The following is a 26,545-nucleotide window of genomic DNA, read 5'->3' on the forward strand; positions in this document are numbered from 1 at the left end:
TTGATCAAAAGTGAAAACCAATTGAATCATCAATGAGCTTCATCACAAAGAAATATAAATTTAAATTGTCACACTTTATAGATAATTTATTTTAAAAATTGAAACATTCAATTTATTGAAACCAATGAAAGACACATAACAATGCAAATAAAATGTATTCATAGAATTTAATCAGATGAGCATTCATTTATAAATGAGAGTTACTTCAACTTGACCTGACATTTCAACTAGTTAAAAAAAAAAGCTTAAAATTAACAATACATACTGTCATACCAATGATTTTACACTAGTTATTGTACAACCTTTAGTGAACTCATAAACATAATTGTGATAAATGGAAATTTTTAAAATTGCAAATGTAATCAAAATAAAAAAAAATAGGCATGTTTTTCTCTCAAATGCAAATGAAATGTAAAAAATGTATATCTTTTTAAATAAAAAAAGAAAATAGAAAGAAAATATGTGTCAAATGTTTTGATCCAATGTTGTTGTTTTTTTTTAGAAAACGTTAACGATCTCTGCAATAAAATCAGGGGTAGAATAAATGTAAAAAAAAAATTCAACCCAGTTCCTATTGAATTGATTAAAATATCATTAAGAAAAAGCTCAACAGTGATCAAGTTTTAACCACACATACACATACAGTGTCTTTGCTGTTATTAGAGCTTAGAAAACTATAATCTAGCAAATGAATTTTGTGTGTGCATTGCTTTATTTTAGATTGCAATATTTATTTGTAAACTTACATATTTAACCCTTTTCACAATATTTATACTTATTTCAGTCTTATTTCTTTGGAGCTTTTTATTTTTTTCAAAATGTGTTTGTTTCTTCAAGAAATGATTTGTACAAATTCTAACTGGATATCAACATGCCAATAAAGAAATGAAATTTACTATGTTTTGTCAGATAAACCAAAGTGTGGTGCTAATTTAAGAAGTGGTGAGGAAATCATTATACAAGGATGGCTCATTTTGAAGACATTGCACAATAATTTGCTTTTACACTAAACATAACTAATAACAGAAACAGGCAGGCAACATGAATTTGACAAATTATAAATTACACAAAAATGACAGCATAGGGTCGTGTTAAAATAAGTATATATTTATATATTGTACATGGCATTGTTTCAAATCGCAAAATTTGACAGTAGACAAAATATTAAATGGAACATCATGCATGTGTTTTAACAGGAAGATCTCAGTCATCTTCTCAATTTTAATAAATAAAAACAATAAATACAATTTCAAATTGAATTGGTTTCTATATCTAGATATACAAAATGTCAAAGTTTTTCTTTTTAAAATATCTACTGGATATTGACTTAATTTGTGCTTATTGGTTTTAGAAAAAAAAAAATGTCCCAAATATATTTTTAAAAATTTACTATCAGAGTTGTACAAATAGAAGTTTCCTAAATGTGACTGAGGGAAATACAAGAAAAGAAACAAATTAGTTTGTGACTGTTTTCATGTGGTTCTAATTTTACCAGGAACATAGTTCTTGTCAATAACTGGTTCTTGTAAGAACATGTGTAAACATTTCTCATTTTGTGCAAGAGGATGGCCAGCAACTCTGCCAATGACAAAAATAAGGAAAACAATTATGTGAGAAAATGTAATCTCTATACTGATCAATTAAAAATAAAATGCACTAAGATAACAAGATCCAATTGTAGCCTCGACAAGCTTCAAAACAAGGAAACAATTTTTACTTAGCCTACTCAAATTTTTTACGGTAACTTGGATCAGTGATGCCTAAAATATGGTTCGCGGACCACAACAAGCCAATGATGTAATTTAATCCAGCCTACTGAATTGTCGGCACAACATGTAGAAAATCCCCTCAAAACAAAAAAAAAAGTTTGAAAAAAAATATATATTTCCCTATGTTATGGTAAAGGATTGGTATAGATAATTATCCGACATATTTGTTTTTTTTTAAAAAAAAGAGTGGCTCTATTTAAAATCATAACATCAGCTTTAAGAAACTCATGAATTAATGTAAGCACTAGATTCATAGGTTTCTATTAATATGGTTCATTGTCTATTTCCTTTTGTTTTAAACCTTTTTGATCTTTAACAAATTACATGTTCATACCAAAGTTGATGTTAAATTCATTTATTTTTTAGTCCATAGTTTAACAAGGGGTGTTTTTGTAGTCATCACAACAATGAACCACAGCCTTATCTTTTAATGGAAGTCTTCAAAAGAATTAGTGATAAGGGCTTCAATTTGACAGCTAGCTTTTATTACATAACTCAGCCACTAAGCCCCAAAACAAGAAATGAGCTGTTTAATCTACATATTTTAAAACTCACTTATTAATAAATTGTTCAAGTCCTTTCCTTCTATCTTCTATAAATTCATCTTCAAAAATCCCATCATCTCCCCTGAATGGTAGTTGTCTTTTAAGAGCTTTGCCTGGCAGTGGTGGTACAACAATCTGTTGAGAAAGTATAGAGTTTATAAGACTACTTTCTTTTAAGTTTTTAAGTGTTTAAGAATACTAACTTACATTTCTCTGATGACCTAGGTGGTCTGACAGGGACAGAAGAAGAGCTGGCTGACTTGCTGATGCACATTGATAAGACTTGCACAGAATGCAAATCAATGCCAAAAAAAAAAACCAACAAATTACTACCAATACCTAACAAGGCTTGAAAAGGGACATCAGTATTGGAGGTGAAAAGCTGGCTAGTGACATTAGTTTTAAATACCTCGGAGCAATTATTTCAGATGAAGGAACCAAACTTAAGCTACTGGCCAGAATGGCAGTCCTCTGCAGCACTTGCTAAGCTCAAAGCTATCTAGAAAGACAAAGGCATAGCCTTAACACTAAAATTTGACATGCACTCTTTTGTCATGGCCACATTCTTGCATTCTTGCAAATCTTGGACACTAACAAAAGAACTAGAGAGGAGGATCCTTGCAATAGAATTGAGATGTTAAGAAGGACCCTAATGGGCCCAATGGTGACCTGCTGACCACTGTAAAAATATGCAAATTCAAACTTAATGGCCATATCACAAAGTTCACAGGGATTGCAAAGACCTTCCTTCAGGGAACATTACCAGGTAAAAGAAGTGGCAGACAGAGAAATCAATGGGAAGAAAACATAAAAGAATGAATGGGCCTGTTATTGAAAGTGATTCTACTCAAGGCAAAAGACCAGAGAGAAATGGAGAAAGAAAGTTGACAGATCATGGTTCAAGAGACCGTGGGATAGGTGATGGTGAATAATAGTGTGCGTATTATATAAAGTAAAAATAAAAACCACAACTACTTCTGGCACTTAAATCATTAGGTTACTAATGCTAATTAGCACAAAGTACAAAATTTTAAGTGCCTCGGCAGGCAACATGCTGATACCTAGATCAACTAAGGAAATTGTGTAAAAACAAACTTTAGAGATCATAGAGTAACCTGGCCTGCTTATAGCATTTACTTCTGCAAAAAAATGTCAACTTGAAAGTAGGGACTACTAATGAAGGAATTGGCTTTATTTTGATGGCACACAGTACAAATATTTCTGACATTAAACTATAGTTTTTTGTGTGTTATTTTTTCAAAACAATATGGTTCTAAAATTGATATTGACATTGATATTTTCTATTTAGACTTACTTTACTGTCACGTTCCAACTCATTTCTCAACCATTCAAAATCACTGTAACGTCTTCTGACACTAGACTCTTTGAGCTTAAAAACCGGTAGATTTGTCTAGAAAATGTAAACAAAACAATTTTACAACATTTAAGATCCAAGTTTCTAATAAACTAAGTCATTTATTTAATTGATAAAAGAATTAGAATTTTATACTGAATACCAAAATTATGCTTAAGAAAATAGATACTATGGCTACTAGCTTAAAAACTAAGACTTTTTAGTATTACAGAAGCGCTTGGCTGCTAACTTAGACGTCCTAATGGAAAGAGTGTTTTAATTTCTAGAAAATAGTGACTGTAAAAAAGGATGTGGATGGTTCCTCTGAGCACATGATTCCAGTCAACTATTGAGTGCCTAGGTGTCGGGGGTGCATTATAAAGTGGGTCTTTCTAAATCAAGTCAAAAGTCTATGCTGGAGATATTATGATGCACAAGTTAAAAAAAAAAATGGAGGTTACAGGAGAGAGAAAATATATATAGAGAGAGAGAGAAGGAAAGAGAAAGAGAAGGGCCATTAAATATCATTGTAAAAGATGTACACTAATTTACAGGCTATATTAGGGGATTGTTAAAATGTGGTAGGTTTATTGAAATTTCAAAAAAAGAAAAGAAGGGGATGTTCTGGCCATAACAAACAATATAACAATTCAAGGGCGTAATCGGTGTGCACTGCTAGTAATAATATAAAATATCTAGATCTAGAAAAAATCAGCTTAGATTTTATCAACACTTGGATATTGGCCAGTAAGATACTGATAGGCAGAAATGGTACATGATAATTTATTCCCATCTAATAGAGACAATTTGTTCCATTTTTTATTTTATTTTAAAACTACTATATTTTGTGTTTGATAATAAAATTAAAGTGTCCTTGTGTTTTGAATATTGTTATTAAATTGTGTTCAATCAAATTAGAATTAATGTGACTTCTTCAGTCACCCTGTCTTTAAATTATATCACAAAGACTGACCAATTTTTAATGGCTTTTTTAACGATAAAAAGTATTTTGTTTTTTCTATTTTACTTATATTTATTAATCGAACAATAGCAGGAGCTTTTAAATAGCTGGGAAAAGAAGCTTTTAAATAGATGGGAATAGGAGCAATTAAACAATAAATGCATAAAAATGTGTACAAGTGATAAGTTTTCTCAAATTTTTTAATTTATAAAGAAATTGCATGATTCTCTCAGATTCACTGTCTCAAATTTGTAACCTATTTAACATATTATGTTAAGCGCTGTTGCCGCAATTTTTTAAAGCTCTGTAATGGTTAGTCCTGGGAAAAAAAATGGAAATATCTATAAACTCGTCAACCATTTGTCAATAAAAATAGATATTTTGTTTTGTTACGCTATGCAGTTACAATAAAATATGATGTTGAAGAGGGTCAGGTCAATGTGGTCCAGTGTAACATTCATGAACACAATCTGTACACTAATGAACACTTCATGTCATTTCATTGTATTTAAATTATTAAATATTATCTTAAATTATTTTTTTTATTTTAGTATCAATTTCTTTTTAAACCAACTCAAGCCCAACAGATTAGTGTCATTTTTCACTCTTTTAATTGCTCCCTTCTCTGCTAAACCCTCAACTTCTCAAAAGGCCATATACTGTGACCTACCTAGATTTAGTTGACCCCGCGTGTCTAGCCCGCTCACTCCACTCAGTGATTGTGATCTAATTTGGTACCTGATTGATCAATAATTGTTCCTACCACTATGTTTTTTTTATGGTACTGTGTTAATGATTGCATGCTAGGTACCTACCTAGGCTTGTCAATACAAAATTAGAGCGCCAAGGAGAGAAAAAAAGAGAGAGAACATGATTGTGTCACTCATAAAAACATTTTTTTTCATACACATTATATGTCCAACTCTGCACCACATTAGCACTATATTTAGCGATATTCCCTTTCTTTTTACCCATTAACATCACACTTGGTTTAATATCTAAGACAAAAACAAAATTAGGTAAGAAAATATACAAAATAAATAATAGAAATGTTCAATTTCTGGTCTTGAGTTACATCCCTTTGAATGCATTTTCAACATTACAATAGCGTTCGTTAGTGTCATTGATTGTGACAAACAAATATTATGGAACACCCCATATTTACACAAAGACTATGTCATGTGTGTTTTTAGGCCTATTTAGATAGTTCATGTTTAGCTGACACTGATACTTAAATTTTCTAAAAATATATCCTTAACCTCGGACCTACCCTCCTTTTGTCCTAGAACAAAAAAATGGCATCATCCTACCAGTACTCTTTCAACCCATGTAAAACCCTTGTTTTTCAGAGTAAACGAGCACTAAATGTGTCTGAATTATAAAGAAATGGAGTATAGATCTATAGTAGATTTTTAAATAAGGCACACCGTATTCGGGAACTAGGTCAAATGTTTCTTTTCTTTTGTTTTATTTGGTGACGGTTTAACTTACAAAAAAACTGAAAGCAGATTCTTATTCTGCAACTAAAGGACTATAAAAATAGCTGTGTTTCTTTGAATTACCACTCATAGTCAAGATTTTATTTTAAAATAAATTAGGTAAATTCATGCTCCTATACTAAATGCAGTTTTTGTGCTTTCTCCTTCAGCACACACTGAGTACCGCCAGTAAACACCACCATGTTATTGCTAATAAATTATATCTGTGATAATTAAAAATTATTTAGATTGTATTAAAAGAAGTAGATTCACTTCTGCAATATGTATTTATAGTATATTGCCCCCCCCCCCTTCTCTCTCTCTCCCTCTCTCTCTCTTTCTCTCTCTATATATATATTAATATATATAAATATATCGTTAGGGCGCCATTTGGGCTATTTAGGGCTGCAATTAGGGCAAAGGGGGATAACCCTAATTAAAACTGATACTGGGCAGTAATGGGCATGTTTATTGGGAAGGCTAATGTCAGAAAGTAGGGGTGTTCAGAAGACGAAAATTACTAGACTCTATATAATCTATATATATATAGAATGTCTAGATCTAGTGAAATTTCAGTTTTTCTATGTCTTATTCTTAGTAACTTCTCTGTCTCTAGTTGACACTGACGTACAGTAACTTGAGTAACAAACAGTTGAAACACCTTAAGTTTAAAGACTGAGGGACTGAGTAAGTCGTAAGTGAGTTAGATAAACAGTGTTAGTGTTAGTGTACTGTACCTTCATTCGGACTTCGTAATCTGTGTATCGCTTTTTAGCCACTCCGTGTGTCTGTGGATCGGAAACATCGATTTCTAAAAAGTTGGCTGGGGGTGAGTAAGCATCTTCAAGTGTTTGCTTCTTTGAGGTAATCCTCGCAGTAGCCGTAGGGGTGGTCATGTTTTCTCCTCTACTTCTACAACGGAAAAACAACCCCTACACAAAATTTGATGAATCATAAAAATATGCACACTAACAATGATGACGAAGTACGGAAAATTTAATGGGAGACCACTTTCATTTTCTTCGAAAATTGATTGTTGTTAGTCCCCTTATTCTTAGACTTCTCTATACTGACTATACAGTAAGCTTAGACTCTACGACTTAGTGTAATAATAGACCAGTCAATAGAATGACTAGATCTTCTAGTGACTGTGACTAGTATAGACTCTTGATCTAAATCTAATTATCTAGCCATAGGCCTAGATTTACCGCCTAGTACTGTAGAGCTATACACTATTAGTCACTATATAGACTATACTATGACTATACTAATCATTACTAATGCTATACACATAATCTACTTAGTACTAGAATCTACTAAATTAATTACTTTACTCACACTGTACAGGTGACTGTACAGTACAGTATTTAGTCTTATTAGTATTAGAGTATACTGAGTGAAGTGAGTGTACTACAGTCTACTACAGTCAGTAGTAGATTTAATTTTGTCATATGAGACATATGATTTATGATATGTCATCAATCTATTTTTTATCTTAGTAATTCTAAGTTCTATTCTAAGACTTATTCAAAGTCTAAGCTAATCTAACTTCTAAGTATTATTTAATAAGTAGGCCTAAAATAGATATAGACTAGATCTAGAAAAATAATCTAGATTCTAGAATCTATATTTTTTTTATTATTTATAACTGTTACAATGTAATGTCTAATGATGTAGTCAATGTAGTGTAGACTCTCTAATGATTGTAATAGTTATTGAAAGTTATTGTAATTCTAAAAAGAGTATTATTAAGACTTTTTGTTCAAAGAATCATTAGTTGCAGTAAAGTTTGCCTTCTTTATTTGTTTGTTTGTAACTACTACCTCATGGCCCAAGACAGTATTGTTTTAATATTATTAGCCCAGGAAGTTTTCATGCTATTTGTTTTCATTTCTCATCTCTATCAGAATCAATAGCATATCTTTTTTATGATGTTTGTTATTCAGTAAAGATATGGACATACAGTTCACTAAAATTACATGCCCTACCCCCACCTTTTTACAATTAAAGATTTTATTAAACTAGTTGATGACATATATTTATTAGTATTTTTTTTAGTGTACAAGTGAAACTGGTTAATATAAAATGTCAGCCTATTTGTTAGTTATTGACTAACTATATCTATTTTATCTAATAAAGCACATTTACCTACCAAATATGCCAGGTAATTAAATTGCAATTAACAAAAAAAACACCACCTCCACCCTCCAAAAAAATTGAGAGGAGCCATTGTGGGTGTAGTAATTAATGAAACACTACAAGAAGACATGTCTTGATCCTAGGCTTTATTGAACAAGAATGACAAAACAGTTCACGATAACACTGTACACAGACATACAAGCTGACCTGGACACCAAGACATTTTGACACACAAGAACAGATCAGTTCACCACACACAACAAGAACATAAATACACAACATTCACCCCCTGTTTAGTTTCTTTTCGCTCTACTTCTGAGATTATACGAGTGCTGTAAGGGTGTATCTCTGGCAAGTGATTTTTGTTCATTTTCAATGGTGTTTTCCTCTGCTCTTAAAGCAGGTGGACCCATGTTCTCTGCAGATGTCTCCCTGTCACCCCTAGAAGCCACTGAGTGTAGGAAGACACCCGTCGAAGTCTCAGTGTTACCAGGAGCCAAATGATGCAGAGAGACCTCAGAAGATGTCTCAAAGTCTCTCAGAGCAAAATCATGTACTACGGACTCTGAAGATGAGTCGCCTCTCAGAGCCTAATGGTGTAGTGAGACAGTTTCTTCCTCTCCATTTGGAAGACGTATATGGGCTTAGTTCTGATAAGCTTCAATATCTACCAGCGGATCATATTTGCTTTGCCTCGCATGCCTTCTCATTAGGACAGGCCCTGGAACAGATAGCCAGGTCAGCAGATAGACACCACAGGCGGACCTTCTTTTGTAGGAATATAGTCTTTCATGTGGCGTCATGTTTGTAGCAGTGCATAGTAGAGATCTAATTGAATGGAGAGCGCCATTTAGGGCTAGCTCCCATTGCGTATTATGTAGCCCTCTTGACCTGACAACAAGAAGAATTGACTTCCAGAGAGTTGAGTTCAGTTTTTCTACTTGCCCGTTGCCTTTGGCTTTATATGCGGTGGTTATGCCTTTACCTATGAGGAAAGATCATAGCTCTTCAGACATGAAGGCTGATCCCCAGTCAGAATGTAAATAGGAGGGCGTCCCGATAATGCTGAATAGGTTTGTGAGGCATCTAATTACTGTTTGAGTAGACATGTCAGGACATTCAAATTGTCAATAAATATTTATTTTTAGTGGTAGAAGGGAGTGGTCCCTTAAAGCCAACACTAAGTCTCTCGAATGGTGATGTTGCTTTTACTAAGCTGCAAGCAGATGGTTGATAAAAATGAAGTTTTATCTCTGCACAGATGGGGCGAGCATTCGCATTATGCCAGGGTGGCAAAGAGTGTTGTGAAGATCTTTCAAAGACGTAGGGGTGATTGTACTTGCACAGAATCCATGAGAAAGAGCATCGGCGGCCATGTTGTCATTCCCAGGGCAGTAACACACATCAAAACTCTACATTGATAATTCTATTCTTCAGCTCTGAATTTTATCATTTTTAATCTTACTGTGATGACGAGGATTTAGCATGAAGAATACAGACTTTTGATCCGCGGTGAGTTTGAAATGCGATCCTAATAGAAAATTTCTTGATGGATTCAACAATAGCCATTGCTTCTTTCTCTTTGGAGGATTGACGTCTCTCGCTAAGAGATAGTGTTCTGGAGAAGAAAGCAACTGGTCTTTTGTTCTGGGACAAGCTAGCAGATATAGTGTTAATGGTTCATCTGTTTCAACCTTCAGTGTTAGTTACTCCACAGAATTTGTATAATTTTCCTCCAGTTTCAAAGGCAGTATCAGTCTTCCTTAACAGTTCACAGCACACAACAAGAACATAAATACACATAGAGGGCTAGTTTTTCCATTCATAGGTGTTGTTCTTGAGGATATCTTTATAATAATCGTTTTTAATATTCCAGAAAATGTCTTCTATTGCACTGCTCTGCATGGAATAATTGTTTAGGAAGCTATCAGACATATGGACAACATCTTCAGCCCTTTGGAGTTGGGACATTTTATTTTTGGTTTGAAAATGTTTTAAAATGTCACTATCTGGTATATAAATTAAACCTGGTGAATTCATATTAAACCAATTACCTCACTAATAGAAAGTATTTAAAAGGAATTGTAGATTTAGGAGGGGGGGATCATGCTTTCCCCACACTCAACCACCCAAGTATGTGGGATTAGCTATTTGAGACAATCTTTGTATTATAAATGTTAAATATTGTGGTGGTTTTGCTGTACATGGTCTACATTTAGATTAATAAAATTGTGGGCTACTGATTGCTGCTCTGATCATCATTCTCATGGATTGCAGATTTCCACAATACTTAAACGATACAACATTTATTATTCTTTGATTTTATGGCACTGTCAGCTACTGTCCATTTAAATGACAAAAAAGAAAAATATTTCTCTTGGTATCCTTTCTTTTTCTTTTGACATGATATTGTTTTGTTGATGAATTCTGATTAACAATTTTTACAGAATATTGTTTTGTTGTTTAGTTCTGATTGAAGTTTTTTCCCCTCTAAAATTTATTTATTTTCCTCTTTTTTTTTAACCCGTCAGGTCTCAGCCAAGATTAAAGATAAATTTGTTTTTTTTTAAAGCTATTTTATGTCCAAATGCAAGCAGTAATTAGATGGATTCCTCTAACAGAAATAACCCTTCATCATCCAACCAGAGAAAAGGCTCAGTGAAAGATAAACTTCAGCAAGGTAACATTTCCAAGTAACAAAATGTATTATTTGTTGCTTATATGTCTTATGTCTTTCTTTTTTGTTCTGTTATGGCTATAAATTAAAAAAATACTTGTAATAAAAATGTGTACTGAGTGATCAACTACAGCAAATTGGTTTTAATGCTCCAAATGGGTCCCTAGACAAACCCTACTATGAATTTGAATCTCCAGGATTGTCTGAAATTGAGATAATAAAGAAATCCACATAGAAATATATGTATCTTATGTATCTCCACAATTGTTGTTTTTGTTATGAACATTTTGATCCTCTTAGTATTCTTTGGAATTTAAGGTAAATAAAACATCTAACCCATTGCAAAAACAAGAAAAACATAAAAAAAAATACTTTAAAAAAAAACAAAGGTTATATTAATTGTTATTGTATCAATTAGTTTTGGATCAGTCATGTAATTATATGTATGAATGACCTAGACATAATAAATCTGTGGGATTAGAAATATTTAACCAATTGTTTTTGTTTTGCTTTTAGCATTATCAATACTATCACTTGTCTGTACCAGTTGTGAAAGGGGGAGGGAAGAAGGGGTATCTTGGTGAATGTTTACATGATTGTTTTTTAAATGCATACAAAAATGTTCACTTGGGGCTCAAGAGTTTTCACTGGGACTAATTCAACTTATACCACCACATCTTTCAAGTATGATTTCTTTCCCTTGTTCAAGATATAAAAAAAAAATTGCCAATAGTTCATTAACTAATAGTTTAATCTATATGTATAATCTTCTTCTCTCAACAGTTTGGACGAGCAAGAAGTAAAAGAAAGATCACTCTCTTATTTCTGCGGATAATAACCCCACGGAAAAACGAGGGGGGGGGGGGGGAGAACAAGTGGGTATTCACATGTCGCTACGGACTGTCAAACCCTGCCCGCTCCCATCCCCCTTCGTCCTGCAGGAGGTTTGGACTAAGAAGTAAACTATCTTCAACTCTGAAGGAACATCCGAAACATGTAAAACATTTTACAAACAAACATTTTACAAACACTAAATAGCAGCGCCGGACTTAACCATCGTGACCAAGAAGTCATGGGAAGAGAACAAGTAATCTACTATGTATATTCACCCGTCACTAAATAGCAGGGCCAGACTTAAGCTTTGTGGGGCCCTATGCGAAACAGATTTTGCTGGGTCAAGAAGTTTGGTAGGGAAGCGGACAATAAGTGAAATTTAAGAGTTTGTATTAGAAAATAAATTCGTCTATGCATTTTATTCATTTTTTACTATGTACAGAATTTCTCTACGAGCCTTGCGTGTAGCAAAGTCATACAGTATATCATAATAATTCTGTTTCCTACATAGATCACGCTCAATAGCAAGAATTACCAAATGTTGCAATCTATCTTTGAGAATTGTTGACCTCAAGTAATTCTTCATTAGTTTGAGGCTCAAGAAGCTTTTTTCACCAGATTACACAATTACGGCTAATACATAATGCCGTTTTTATTTATCGCGCGTAAGATTAGCATTTTTCATATTGAATGACACCCTAAAATGACAATTTTTGTCTATATATTTCCGTATATTTTAAGGACTTTTTCTTATATTTTGTAATTTCTGGAGATTTCCAGGAGCTCCTGGTAAATCGACAGGAGGGCATGGGAAATCTGTTTTAAGTTATACAATGGTTTAATTTAATAATTTATACACCTTGAATTAGCACGGGTTCTATGAAAGTGCGGGGCCCACTGCGGACACATAGGTTGCAGTGGCATAAGGAAGCTCCCTCAAATAGCGGCTTATGCTACGCTTCCGCTCGATTAGTTTTTTGTATTGATTCTTGTGTTGCCAAATTTCAGTGTAATCCGAGATTGGGTGGGTTAGAAATAACATGCACAAACTTTTTTACCAGACAGACAGAGTGGGTTAATATAAGCTTTGTAAAAAGTGTCTTCACCTTTGATTTGAAGTCAAGACTTTCAATTTGGTAGCCATTTTTTTTAAGCATTGAATTATATTTATTGTAATATTATTGTACTAAAGGACTTGAGAGGGGAATCATTTAAGTAACAGTTGTGTTCAACTGACTTTTTTCTTGATATAGTTTTGGCAATCAATTTTAATGGCCTGTATTATATAGACAGCATTAAAATTTAAAAAAAAACATTTTTCAATGTTATCTTCAGGGCACAAAGGCTCTGTAAGTCGACCAGTTAAAGAACATACATTCCTAACAGATGTAGCAGATGTCAGAACTATGGAACATGGACTTTTACAATTATTAAATGATTTTCATTCAGGAAAACTTCAGGCGTTTGGTAATTTCATTTTTTCTTCTGCTTAATTTTTTTTTTAAAATAATATAAGCATGATTCTACAAAATTCATTTATTATAGGTCCGCTCAGATATTTGTTATTATGAGCTGAATATTTGTTTTGCTATACCTTATTTTTTTTTATTTATTTAACATGAAGCTCAATCTTTTGTTAGTCATTTTGTACTTGCTTTAAAAAGGAGATTTTTCTTACCTCATGGACTTTTGTTTCCTCAATTTGAAAAAAATCAACAAGATGGTTTACTTTACTTTATATGCTATTCTTGATGACTAGAAAGAAGAACTGTTGTTCACTTTATTTTATATTCCAATGACAGTAGATTTTTTTGAAAATCATTAGTGAACACTTAGATGACTGGCTATGAGTTATGTGCTTTGAACTGTCATCACAATTGTTCTAAGTTGAAACCCTGACCACTTTCATCCTTTGCTTTCCTGGTAATAATTTTCATTTCTGAAGGAATGTCCAAAAACTGATTTTTGAACAAACATACATGTCTGAATGGAAAAGGCACATCACTTTCAGGATGCCAGTCAATGATGAACTGAACAGTAAGTTGAGCAAGAATTATTTTACATTTATGAATGCTTATCTTGAAATGTTCTTTTTATTCAGGAAACACTGAAACTTTCAATAAAATGGATGCCATCAGAGTTCAGCAAGAGCAATTGGCAAAGACACATTTTGAAATGGATCTTGTACCTAGAAATACTTCTAACAGGTTTTTTTTATTTTAGCCCTTTTTAATTAGTTTTAAAATATTCTTAGGATCTATTAGTAGTAGTCCATGGTAGAAATTCAATGCCTCTATGCATAGGGTTGCAGGTAGTAGAGGGATAGTGTGACTATGTGTGAAGGAGAAGAGTAATATTTTGTTTAGGAATGCAGTGGACAGAATAAAAGTATGTTTAGAAGTCATATGAAGATCTTATCTTATCAAATACAGATGTTACTTCAAAAAAAGAAGATGATTATGTGCTACGCGCGTTTCTTGGTCAATCTTTTCATGCATGTTAATCAGTGACTTAACTCAATGAGTGCGGAGCGTCTATCTCATAGATGGTCTGTCTGCCCCTAAACGCACGGAACGTCTATCCCATAGACGTTCTTACCCTACCTTTGTTTCGTTGCATTTTTAAATTAAAATTTTTAACTAACAACAGTGGAACTATTTTTACTTTATAAAAGAGTTCTTTCTTCATCCTTTGTTTCATAGAAATTAGAAGCTTTTGGCTTTTTTTAGATATTTATTTATTACTTTTTTTACAATGTAAAAAAATGTTGCTATGACTACGCTAGTCCAAGACACACCCACAATGTTTACTACTGAAGAAACTTTATCGAATCTCAATCTATGCCGTATGCTTATGTGTACCTAGATTATCGAATCTCAATCTATGCTGTCTGCTTATGTGTAGGCCTACCTAGATTATCGAATCTCAAGCTATGCCGTCTGCTTATGTGTACCTAGATTATCGAATCTTAATCTATGTCATCTGCTTATGTGTACCTAGATTATCGAATCTCAATCTATGTCGTCTGCTTATGTGTACCTCTAAAATTTATCAGAAATAAATAGTAACAATGACGAATTTGATAAAGATATATACATTAGATCCAGGTAGGTCTAAATTTAGCGTATTTATATCTATATTATTAGTATTTAGATCTAAATCAGTAAATCTATTATTGTCAGTAGGCTAGGTGTAGAGTGTATAGTCTGTAGATCGAAACTGACTAGATCTAAGCCTAAGCTTTTATCTCTAGACTTTGACTCTAGATCTAGATATATCTCTAGATCTAAGCTTATGATAAATAATCATCCACTGTGGGCATTTTTCTTTTTTTTTTTTAGTATTGTTTAACTGTAAAAATCTACAACATCATGGCTATGCTTGTCCAAGACACACCCACAATGCTTACTACTGAAGAAGCTATATTATTGCTTTATTTATACTTCTATGAATTGTAATAATGAAGATCTTGATCAAGATTTAGCATAGGATGAAGCAGACTTGGACATTATTAGCATTTAGATTTAGATCTAGTATTGCCTTATGCTTAGGCCTTAGCCTTAGACTAGGGCTAGGTCTTGAATGTAGATCAAGGTTGACTAGATCTATGCTTTTATCTTTACACCTTTGTAGATTCCTATAGATCTAAGCCTAAGATAGATGGAAACAACAGAAATGGCAGATCTAAATCCAATATTCAATACCCAAAAGAAAAATCTTACTCTGGAATAAATGTAACCTAACACAACTACACCAAGCTGCATTAAACTTTCAACAAACATTCTTATTAGAAAAAGACATTAATCAACCAGTCGATGACCTCTGGAATTTCATTAAAAACCATCTTAAAAGCATTATAGAAAATCATATACCAACTAAATACACATCAAACAAAATAAATAAATGCTGGTTTAATAATAGACTAAAGAAGCTTTGTAAACAGAAGGAAAACCTATATAGAAAATTTAAAGAAACTAATGCAGAAAGAGTTTACAAAAAGTATATAAAAATTAAACACTTAACCCAAAAAGTAAGCAGACAGCTGCAGAGTGAATACATAAACAATGTAATATCTAAAGATAACAACAAAAACCTATGGTCATACATTAAGTCTAAGAAAATGGAAACAATAGGCATAGCGCCATTAAAAGATGAACATAACATAATACATAATGATAATGAAACTAAAGCAAACATCCTAAACAAATACTTTGCATTCTCAGCCCCAGGAGACAAAGACATATTGCTTAATTTGAACCAAGTAGACAACATAGAAGATTTAGTAGTACAAGAAAATGGAATTCAAAAACTATTAGCCAACACCAAACCAAATAAAGCATCTGGACCTGATGGTATTCCAGCTAGATTACTCAAAGAACTAAGCAATGAGCTAGCCCCAGTGTTCAAAATACTCTTTCAGGCTTCACTTAACCAGGGCAGAGTACCAAAGGACTGGAAAGAAGCTAATGTCACCCCCCTATTTAAAAAAGGAGAAAAATCTGACCCAGGAAACTACAGACCAGTATCACTTACCAGCATCACATGTAAAATCCTAGAACACATAATATGTAGCAACATCATAAACCACTTAGACAAACATAATGTCCTTACACCATACCAACGTGGCTTTAGGAAATATAGATCATGTGAAACACAACTAATAGGACTAATTGATGATTTTTCAAAAGGTTTAGATAATAGTGAACAAATAGATGCTATCTTACTAGATTTTTCTAAGGCTTTTGACAAAGTTCACCACCATAGTTTGCTTAAAAAATTAAAATATTTCGACATTAATGGTTAGTGCATCAGTGGATTAAAGATTTTCTGATAAGACTAAGACTAAGACTGCTTTATTGATCCTTATGGAAATTTGTTGTGATTACAAGGACTCGTTTCTCATATAAAGATAACACAACAGAAAAATACACATAAATACAACAGACAACATAAAGAGTTCATTCAGCGACTACACACAGGTATCTTGGTGCATTTCATGTTCCCTGATCAATGAGTGGCGGTGATAGAGTCTGACCGAGTGAGGTACGAACGAGTTTTTGTACCGCTCCGTTCTTGTTTTGATTGACAGCAGTCGCCCACTTCGCGACGACCTGGCGTAGTTCTGATGGAGCGGGTGGCCGTTGTCTTCCAAGATTTTTTCGATTTTTCTTAGGCACGTTTGTTCAAAAAGTTCCTTTAAATGTGGTAATGTTGTGAGTGTAATTTTTGATGCTTTTTTAATGATGTTTTCTAGACGTTGCAATAGTTTAGATGAGGCGTTGCCTTGCCAACAACTTATTCCGTATGTTAGCAGATTTTGTACAGTCGCGCCGTAAAATGTCTCAAGGATCTTCTTGTTTAATTTAAAACTGTTGAGTTTGTATAGAAAAAAGAGTCGCTGGGCTGTTTTCTTTGTCAGAGTTCCAAGGTGGTCTTCCCATGAAAGCTTGTTGTTGATGATAACGCCTAGATATTTATATGCCTTTACTTGTTCTATAGATGTAGTGTTTATTTGCAGTTCACGTATAGTTTGTTTTTTCTTTCTAAAATCTATTATAAGTTCTTTAGTTTTTGTTACATTCAGTTCTAGAAAGTTGTCGGTTGATAGGGAGAGAACAAACTGTAATAATAAATGGCTCTAAATCAACACTGATAACAGTAAACTCAGGTATACCTCAAGGAACAGTCTTGGGTCCACTACTATTTTTAATTTACATAAATGATTTACCAAATTGCATTACTTCAGGAATAAAAGTCAGATTATTTGCAGACGATTTCATAATATATAGAACAATAAAAACAACACAAGACACAGATATTTTACAAAGAGAATTAGATGAATTACAGAAATGGGAATCAAATTGGAGCATGTCTTTCCACCCAGAAAAATGTCAGTTGTTAAGAGTAACAAAAAAACTAAAACAAATTAATTCCACTTATCTTATTCATGGCAAACCAGTAACACAGACTAAAAACGCAAAATACCTAGGTGTTATAATAAATGAAAAACTGTCATGGAATCCACATATTGATGAAACTACAAAAAAATCAAACAAAGCATTAGGATTTATTAAAAGAAATTCCTATAAATCAAATAAGAACATAAAACTAAAATGTTATTTAACCTTGGTTAGGCCAATAATAGAATATGCATCCTCCGTTTGGGACCCCTCAACTCAAGAAAACATTAAGAAACTGGAACAGACACAAAATAGAGCAGTGAGATTCATAACAAACGAATATTCACATTTGACTAGAGTAACACCTTTAGTAAAATCACTAAATTTAGAAACCCTTCAGGACAGAAGGCTCAAAAGTAAAGTAGCAATCATACATAAAACACTGAACCATAATCTTCAAATACAAAAACAAAATTTAATAAAATACTCTGAAAGACACAAAGATAAAGGCACATTCCTCGTCCCATATGCTAGGACAAATTTGTACAAATACTCCTTCTTCCCTAGTGCTATTAGAGCATGGAATGGGTTGCCTGAGCTAGCCAGGAAAACCAGTGACTTGGCAGAATTTAAGTCATTGGTTAATATGCATGACTAAATGCATGACGCGTAGGACGTAATCATCTTTTTTTTTGAAGTAACGTCTGTTTTATATAAGATAAGATAAGACCATGCTGGGCCTTTTCTTGGTATATTTTCTAGCAATTTTTTTTAGTATTGTTTTTTTGGTAAAAATCATCACCATCACTATACTGATTCAAGTTGCACTCCAAAAGGTTTACTACTAAATAAAAGTAAAATATAAATCTATTCTAAATCCATAATTTATCACAAACGAACAGTAATAATAATCTATTAGATGTCTAAATCTTAGGTAAAATGAATTAGGATTTTTATTGTCCTTCATCTAGTTTGAGATATATGCTTTGATCTCCCGCTAGCCTATGTCTTGCACTGGTCTAGTATTAGAATGAAAGATGTTCTAGGCAAATAAAAAGAAGACAAATCTAGATCTATATCCCATTGATTCAAATGTACATAATATTTGAGTGCATTTGGTTGATAGATTTAGTACTGGTATCTATTGTTATTGGTAGTAATGAAAAGCGCAATAATTTTCATTTTTTTTCTGACTAAAAAACCAGGTAAATATAATAATATAATCAATGATTCATCATCTTTTATTGACTGTTTTATCACATTTCTATTTGAAAATGCTGTAAATAGTCTAAATATGCTGTTTCAACAGTAATGCAAAGAACAAAAATCTAAATTTAGGTCTCAAAAGTTCTAAAGTTGGCTTCCATTTTTAGCGGCCCCCGTAAGGGGAAAAAGCCGCTATTAGGTTTGTGCAAAATGTCCGTCTGTCACACTCAGATCTCGAAAACTAGAAGAGATATGAAAAATATTATTTCATCATTAAATGCGGCTTGAAAAGTTTAGGTGCAACGGCTACTTTTGGTTTTCTAAAAGCAAACCGTTTAATTTATAAGATTAATTATGCAAGCGATTTTTTCTTAAAAATACACCAATTCTAAAACAATTACGTAAATGTAAGGGAGGCAATGTTACAATATGCTAACAAAGATGGACAATTTTTGTGTATTTTCAGTATCATTAAGTCAAATACATTTTTAAAATGTACAGGAAATGTTTACAACAAATATAAATAATAGTTAACGATGTTTTTCTGGTCATCTAGCTGCTAAAATTAAAAGAAAACATTTCTGTTTGTTTATAAAGGCTAATAATGCATTTTGTATGTAAATATCACGCACATTTTTTTAATGGACTTTTTATGCGCGATTTTCGTGCAGTATCGTAACGTCGCTACATGACCAGGTGCTAAACCAATTCCTTAAACTTTTTTAAAAAATCAGATTTTATTTATTTTTTCTTTAGTGCCCCCATCCGAATAAAAGAAGATTATTTTTGTGCGTTTTGTCTGATGGTCGGTCTGTCCATCACGATTAGATTAAAAAAAACTAGAACTCTAAAAGCTATTGAAAATCTGATTTACACTTTAATGTTCCTCCCGTAACATCTCAATAGTTTTAAGTATCTAAAAATTGATTGTTCCGGATTTTTTTGTGCAAAACTAATCAACCCCAACAAATGTTTGTTTGCTCTTCTAATTTATATTACATTCAATTTCCATGCATATTAATGCTAAATCAAAATCTCTATACTGACTTATATTTCATTAAGTGTAAAAATGTTCCGGATATTGTTTTATAAAACATGAATTATGCCTAATGATTGTTTGAAATCGCATAATTTACTAATATTATACTTATATTATTTGACAATGCGTCACAATAATTTGGTTATCAATATCGAATTGTTCCGTATTTTCATCTTTAAACAAATTTTTAAAATATCGACAATAGGTTGTTCAGGGCTTTAAAAAAAAGTAATTTACTAGAATTGATTACTGAAAATTACTTTTTAGACATTTAATTTTTTTGCTAAAACATAACATAGAAGTTTTGTAATCGATAAAGAAAGTTCCGGATTTTGTTTCTTATAAATCGTCGCCAGAAATTTCCGAATTTATTTAAAAATCTACTAACGCCAAATAATTGTTTGAACTCCCTCTTCTAATTAATAAACAAATAATCTTCTCATTTACGAAATAATGTTTTTACGAATTTTTATGAAAAATATTTTAACTCACTACTCTCTTACAGTACATTTAACTTTCTACCTAAAACATTAAAAAATCTAATTATCGTTAATATTATGTTCCGATTTTTAAGGAAAACAGAATCCAAACACCAAAGTAAGGTATGAAAATCTCTCCACATGGCTGTAGTACATCTAATTTTTATACGAGACCATCCAAAAAATTTAATTAACGGTATTTCATTTATCTGAAATTCTCTTTTTCTTTTACTATTTATACAAACATCCGGAACAATCTATTATATAAACTTTTCAATTGTGTTCATACCTAAAAATTATTGCGATGTTTTGAAACGTAGAATAAAGGTTAATCAATTTTTAATAACTTTTAGTTGTTTTTTTTTTTTATATCAAGATGACGGACAGACCGACTGACAGACAAAACGCAAAAACAATGCGGCTTTGATCCTTTTTAAATAAATTCTATTAGAACTCAGTGCACCAATGTCTATGAACCCTCGTTAAATATCTCGTGTAAATAAAGACATTTTTTTTATGGTACCGGTACTAGCCTATTGTGAGGTAATGGAATTTTTTTCTTTGACGTCATATGAATGGACTCTTTAAATGTTAACGTTAAAAGAACGCACTCGGTGCACCAATGTCTATTAACCCTCGAAAAATTGCTTGTATTAATAAAAACATATTTTAGTCTAACTAAGCCGTGTGACGTAGTGTTTTTTTTTTCCTTTGACGTCATATGGAATGAATTCTTTAAAAGAAATGCTAAAAGAACGCACTCGGTGCACCAATGTCTATGAACACTCGATAAATGGCTCAAAATGATGAAGGCGATTTTTATTCTAGCTAGGCCGTGTGACGTAGTGTTTTTTTTTTCCTTTGACGTCATATGGAATGAATTCTTTAAATGAAATGCTAAAAGAACGCACTCGGTGCACCAAAGTCAATGAACACTCGGATAAATGGCTCGTATCGATGAAGGCGATTTTTAGTCTAGCTAGGCCGTGTGACGTAGTGTTTTTTTTTTCCTCTGACGTTATATGGAATTAATTCTTCAAATGAAAAAAGAACTCGGTATAGTAATGTTTATTAAGCCTCGTTATGTGACTCGCGTTTAAAAAAGGAATGATATCTTGATTTAGATCTAATCTAGATTTTTTAAACTAGATCTAGATTTTTATTACAGTATATCTAGATCTGGATTTATATTCTAATTAAAATTATTTTAGAGTCTATATCTAGAATTTGTAGATCTAGTTTAGACTAAAATAGACTAGATTAAGATGTAGAATTTCAATTTCTAAACTTAAAGTGTAAAAAAAAGTGTAGATTTTCATTTCCAAACGTTTTGATCAATATTGTAATGTTTTAATATACTAAAACTAATCTACTATTTTTTTTATTTAATTTAAATTTACGGCAAATGAATCTTTGAAACATTATTACTTTTGACCATCGGATGGCTGCCTGGTCGTGCGGTTTTCGCGCTAGACTGTCGTTCAGATTTATGGATGGTCCAGGGTTCAAAGGCTGCCCGCTCCCATCCCCCGTTGTCCTGCGGGAGGTTTGGACTAGGAAGTAATTATCTTCAACTCTGAAGGAGCATCCGAATTATGTAAAACATTTTACATCAAAATTAAATCACTTCTTGAATATTATTTGCGAATATGCAGATCCGACAGGGATCCGACTTCGACGGGGGCCGCCTCTGAGTATGTGTAACACAAACTCTCTTTGTAATCTTGTTTTTCTGTCATATTTTTTAGATTATAATTTGTATCTTATATTTAAATAGAAAGATGTTTACATTTTCACATTCTCAATTCATTTACCTTTATTTTGATACCAAATATGTTACTATAGCATCATTGGTACTTAAATAATAAATTTTTGTTTTAGCCATATTTGGAACATTTTCTTTTTTTTTTTAAAAGTAGCATTTTTTTGAAAAAAAACAAACACTGCAGTTAATGAGTTAACTTTTGCCAAGTCATTGATTTTCCTAGCTGACTCAGGCAACCCATTCCATGCGCTATTAGCACTAGGAAAAGGAGCATTTGTACAAATTTGTCCTAGCGTATGGAACAAGGAATGTGCTTTTATCTTTGTGTCTTTCTGAGTATTTTATTAGCTTTTGTTTTTGTATTTGATGCTGTTGAAAAATGCAGTTGACAGAATGAAAGTTTGTTCAGAAATGTAGTTGACAGAATGAAAGTATGTTTAGAAATGTATTAGAATTACAGTATATTTAGAAATGTAGTTGATAGAATAACAGTTTGTTTAGAAATGTAGTTGACAGAATGACAGTTTCTTTAGAAATGTATTAGACAGAATTACAGTATATTTAGAAATGTTTTAGACAGAATGACTGTATATTTAGAAATGTATTAGACAGAATTACTGTATATTTAGAAATGTTTTAGACAGAATGACTGTATATTTAGAAATGTTTTAGACAGATTGACAATATGTTTAGAAATTTAGTTGACAGCCTGACAGTATATTAAGGAATGCAGTTAGTAAAGTGATAGTCTATTGGAAGAAAGTGGTAGGTAACACAGTTTGATTAGGAATATAATTTTTTTTAAGATTAATTTTTGTTTATTTAGTTCTCTATGGTTCTCATTCTGTTATTGGATTTCTAATCTCAATGGTTTTTTTTTATTAAAAAAAAATGTTTTTTTTCCTTATTTAAAAAAAAAAAAGATTAAGTACAGAAGATTCTCGTAAAGAAAACAATGAAAAAATGGACAAACTTATAGCACAGGTAAAGAATTATTTACTTTACAATGTTTTCATGAAAGTTTACTTATTAAAAATAATTTAAACCATTGCTAATAAAAACAGTACAAATATATACATATATATAGAAATATATCTACAAATATACATACCATAGAATAATTTTGAGCTGCCATGTTGAAATTTAATTTTTTAAAATTGTCTTTTATTTTTCCTCAGCTTCACAGTCTAAGTTTATCTGTGTATCCTTTGGTTTGATAACTTGAGAATTTATTTGCTAGCATCTTTTAAACCAGGGGTGAGCAAATTACAGCCCGCGGGCCACATGCTGCCTGCCGGACTGTTTTAAGCGGCCCTCGGACACCTACAGAAAACAGTTTTGCCCACAGATTATACATATAAAAAAATGCAAATATATTAAAAATAACTAAATTTAAGTATCTATATAAAGTATTGAAATTTTCCTTTCCTATCACTTATGAGGAAGAGGCTAAAGTAACATTGTCTCTACTTGTCATTCTAAAAAGCTTAAAGTAAACTTAGATTGTTTCTATTGGCAATATTTTGAAACATCCAGTTAAATATTCACACTCACTCATACATATATATATATATATGCAGACCCCCATTCCCAAAATTTTTGTAATGCGGCCCTCAATAGGAAAAGGTTTCCCACCCCTGTTTTAAACTATTGAGTAAATAATATTTTCACAAACTGAACATTACAAAAATAGATACTTTGTATATTATAAAAATTGGATGGCTGCTTGTTGTCTGGTGTCATCAAGATGGTCCAGAGTTTGAAAAAGCACCCTGCCATTCCTGCACTCCAACAAAAGGTTTGGGCTAGGAAATAATAATCTTTATTTCTGAAGGAACCTACAAAACTTTTTTTTTAAATTTAGGTTATATTTTATATAGCTTTTGAATGTTCTATCTACCCTATCTGTATTGTCAATAAGTTATTGCTGCTGCTGCAGTATGAGTTAGGTTATACAAATAATTTTGATTGATTGCTTTTCTTTTTGTTCAATAATTAGTTTCATAATGGATAATATTTATTCTTAACCACTATCAAGTCAAAATTTTCAGACCGAAATGGGCAAAAAAGAATTCCACAGGGAGGATGACTGAATGGAGAGATCTTCATTTATTTTATTTCTATGTAAATCTTAAATGTAATTCATTTGAAACTAGAAATTATGTCCAGTTTTCTTTATTTTTCAATTTAATCTATGAACAGTTTGATTTTTATCTCCGTCACCTATTTATCTGTTTGTGTGGTTACAATATAGAGTTAGATTGTATTAAAGTTATTAATTGATTTCAAAACATTGTCTTTAAATGTTTAGACTCTTTTTAGAATGTTAAAAACAAAGTCCTTTGAAGTTCTTTGTTAGAAGCAACCCATCCAGGTTGTTTGGTTGACTTCTTTTAAAGTAGTCACTATCTGTGGTAGTTTATTTGTACTGATAAAACATAGTTTATTTTACATTGTTGTACATAATTTTAATACAATATACACTATATTGTAAAAATCTATTTACAAGTATATGTCCATGCCATTGGTAATCAAAATAACTAGAAATATCCTTAAAATGGAACACCAGCTTTCATTCATATATTTGAAATGTTTATTAAATGCTTTGAAATTATCTAAGGCTTTCTTTTTAAATGCCTGGCAATTTGAAAAAAAAAAAAGATTTGTATTTATAATTTTTATGCAAACTTTTTTTTATTATATTTTTTACATTCTGCATTTTTGTGAGGAAAAAAATGACTACATATGTTTTTTTTCTTTTTTTTTATATATTTGAAACTATGGTGTGTTTTTTTTGTTAAAACTATTTGACACATTTATTATGTGCAATTGTAAGATGTGATGTGATCTATAACACTACCAAACTATTAGTATCCATTCCCAATATTGCTATTTTTTTCCCTAGTCCTATTTATTCCAATGTCTTAATGATTTTTACACATTTATATACATTACATTGTCAGACTAATAGTATGTTTTGTTACTATTGACTCGAGGCCTGTAGAGTACAGTATTACTCCTTCTTTTATTTATATATACAAATATAAATCCATCAACATTTGTAACTGTGCCAGTGAAAGAAACTTGGTGACTACACAAATATTTGAACTCACTGGCCAGTGGTAAGATTCTACATTTGTATGCTGTCTATTATTTTCACAAGGCCTGTACATTAGATTTGATAAACAATGAAATAGAAAAAATGTTAACTTTGTATTTTGAGAACAGTGTATTTTTGACAATTTTAAATATTAGATTTTTACTTTACTATTGAACTAGGGATAGCTCATCATTTTAAATATATGTTGACAACTGAACGCACAATGCAGCTAATGGTTGTTGAAGCTGCTTTGATTAACTATCCACGTTTTTGTTTCTGTTAGACTTAATAATATGAATTGAAAATAAACTACCCTTGTTTGTAAGAAATAGTTAATGTCTAATAGATATGTAGTTTGTGTACAAATTGTTAGTTTAAATGTGTTAAAAGAATAGATAGGCCTACAGACCTGTAATTTTACAAATAGTTTAAATGTGTTTAAAGGAATGATAGGCCTACAGATCTGTATTTTTTTTTTTGTGCCTAGTGATTGTTTGATTATCAGTATAAGATTTGGTGTGAAACATCAACACTGAATTGTGATATCCATGGTGATGGCTGTGAATAATAGAGGGATGATAGCTTTCTTCAGCCATCTCAAGCTTTCTTCTAACTAAAAGTATCTTTGTATTCCTTTTGTGAATCATTATCTCCAGTCATTTCTTCATGCAGTAGAACATTGATATGTTGTCCCAGTCTATTGCTCATAAAAACATGACAATTGAAATTATATTATTATATATAAATTTATATAAATTATTATTATAATTGGAAATGTGATCAGACATCAAGATGAACTTATCCAATTAATGATATTTCGAAAGTCCAACTAATCTAGACTTCGTCAAGATGGCAGTTTTAGTCCTTTGGCAACAAATACAAGCATAATTAATTAGCACAATTTCAGCAATGTACTTGTTTATTTTATTGACTTTTGCCTTGAAAAGAATGCCAAGCCAAGCATGAAATAGGCAGGCAGGGCAAGGAGGGGAAAAAAAGTTTTTTAGATAGCAAGAGCATGTAAATTACTTCTGTGACTTTCCAAAAGAAAAAAAAGCATCTGATTCAAACCTTATAAAGCAGAATTTGTTAAACCTAAGACTTTTTTTTCTAGTTGGTCATATCAATGTTCTAATGTATGTTTTTTGTTTTTCCACACTTCATTTGAATGCAGATTTACAGAAATAGCTGATGACTAATATTAAAAGTATTTGTTTATTACCCTAAATTAAATGTAAACAATAAATCTTGTGGCACAAAAGCTGTGTGATTTGTTATATTTGAAATAGAATTGCTAAT

At 31.8% G+C, this 26,545-nt stretch overlaps 2 protein-coding genes across 4 annotated transcripts; one reads left to right on the forward strand and one right to left on the reverse strand.

Annotated features, from left to right (window-relative positions):
• Positions 1 to 148: 148 nt before the first annotated feature.
• On the reverse strand, positions 149 to 7,056 carry LOC106050935 (sorting nexin-12-like). Its single transcript, XM_013206018.2, has 4 exons — positions 6,845 to 7,056; positions 3,630 to 3,725; positions 2,325 to 2,449; positions 149 to 1,578 (listed from the first exon to the last, which is right to left on the reverse strand). Exons 1-4 carry the CDS (start codon positions 7,001 to 7,003, stop codon positions 1,473 to 1,475), a joined length of 486 nt encoding a protein of 161 aa, XP_013061472.1. The 5' UTR covers positions 7,004 to 7,056; the 3' UTR covers positions 149 to 1,472.
• Positions 7,057 to 7,063: 7 nt separating this feature from the next.
• Positions 7,064 to 26,507, forward strand: LOC106050936 (coiled-coil domain-containing protein 28A-like). 3 transcript variants are annotated; one of them, XM_056032375.1, is made up of 8 exons: positions 7,169 to 7,187; positions 10,123 to 10,227; positions 10,778 to 10,926; positions 13,093 to 13,224; positions 13,859 to 13,964; positions 23,070 to 23,130; positions 23,325 to 23,347; positions 24,185 to 26,507. In XM_056032375.1, exons 3-8 carry the CDS (start codon positions 10,851 to 10,853, stop codon positions 24,237 to 24,239), a joined length of 453 nt encoding a protein of 150 aa, XP_055888350.1. In that variant the 5' UTR covers positions 7,169 to 7,187; positions 10,123 to 10,227; positions 10,778 to 10,850; the 3' UTR covers positions 24,240 to 26,507. The 3 variants fall into 3 exon arrangements, with proteins under 3 accessions (XP_055888349.1, XP_055888350.1, XP_055888351.1); XM_056032374.1 differs by lacking the exon at positions 10,123 to 10,227 and having other exon boundaries at positions 7,064 to 7,187; XM_056032376.1 differs by lacking the exons at positions 7,169 to 7,187; positions 10,123 to 10,227 and adding an exon at positions 7,303 to 7,321.
• The last annotated feature ends 38 nt before the right edge of the window (positions 26,508 to 26,545 follow it).

Source organism: Biomphalaria glabrata, chromosome 6 (genome assembly GCF_947242115.1).
Source record: "Biomphalaria glabrata chromosome 6, xgBioGlab47.1, whole genome shotgun sequence".
NCBI classification, from domain to species: domain Eukaryota; kingdom Metazoa; phylum Mollusca; class Gastropoda; family Planorbidae; genus Biomphalaria; species Biomphalaria glabrata.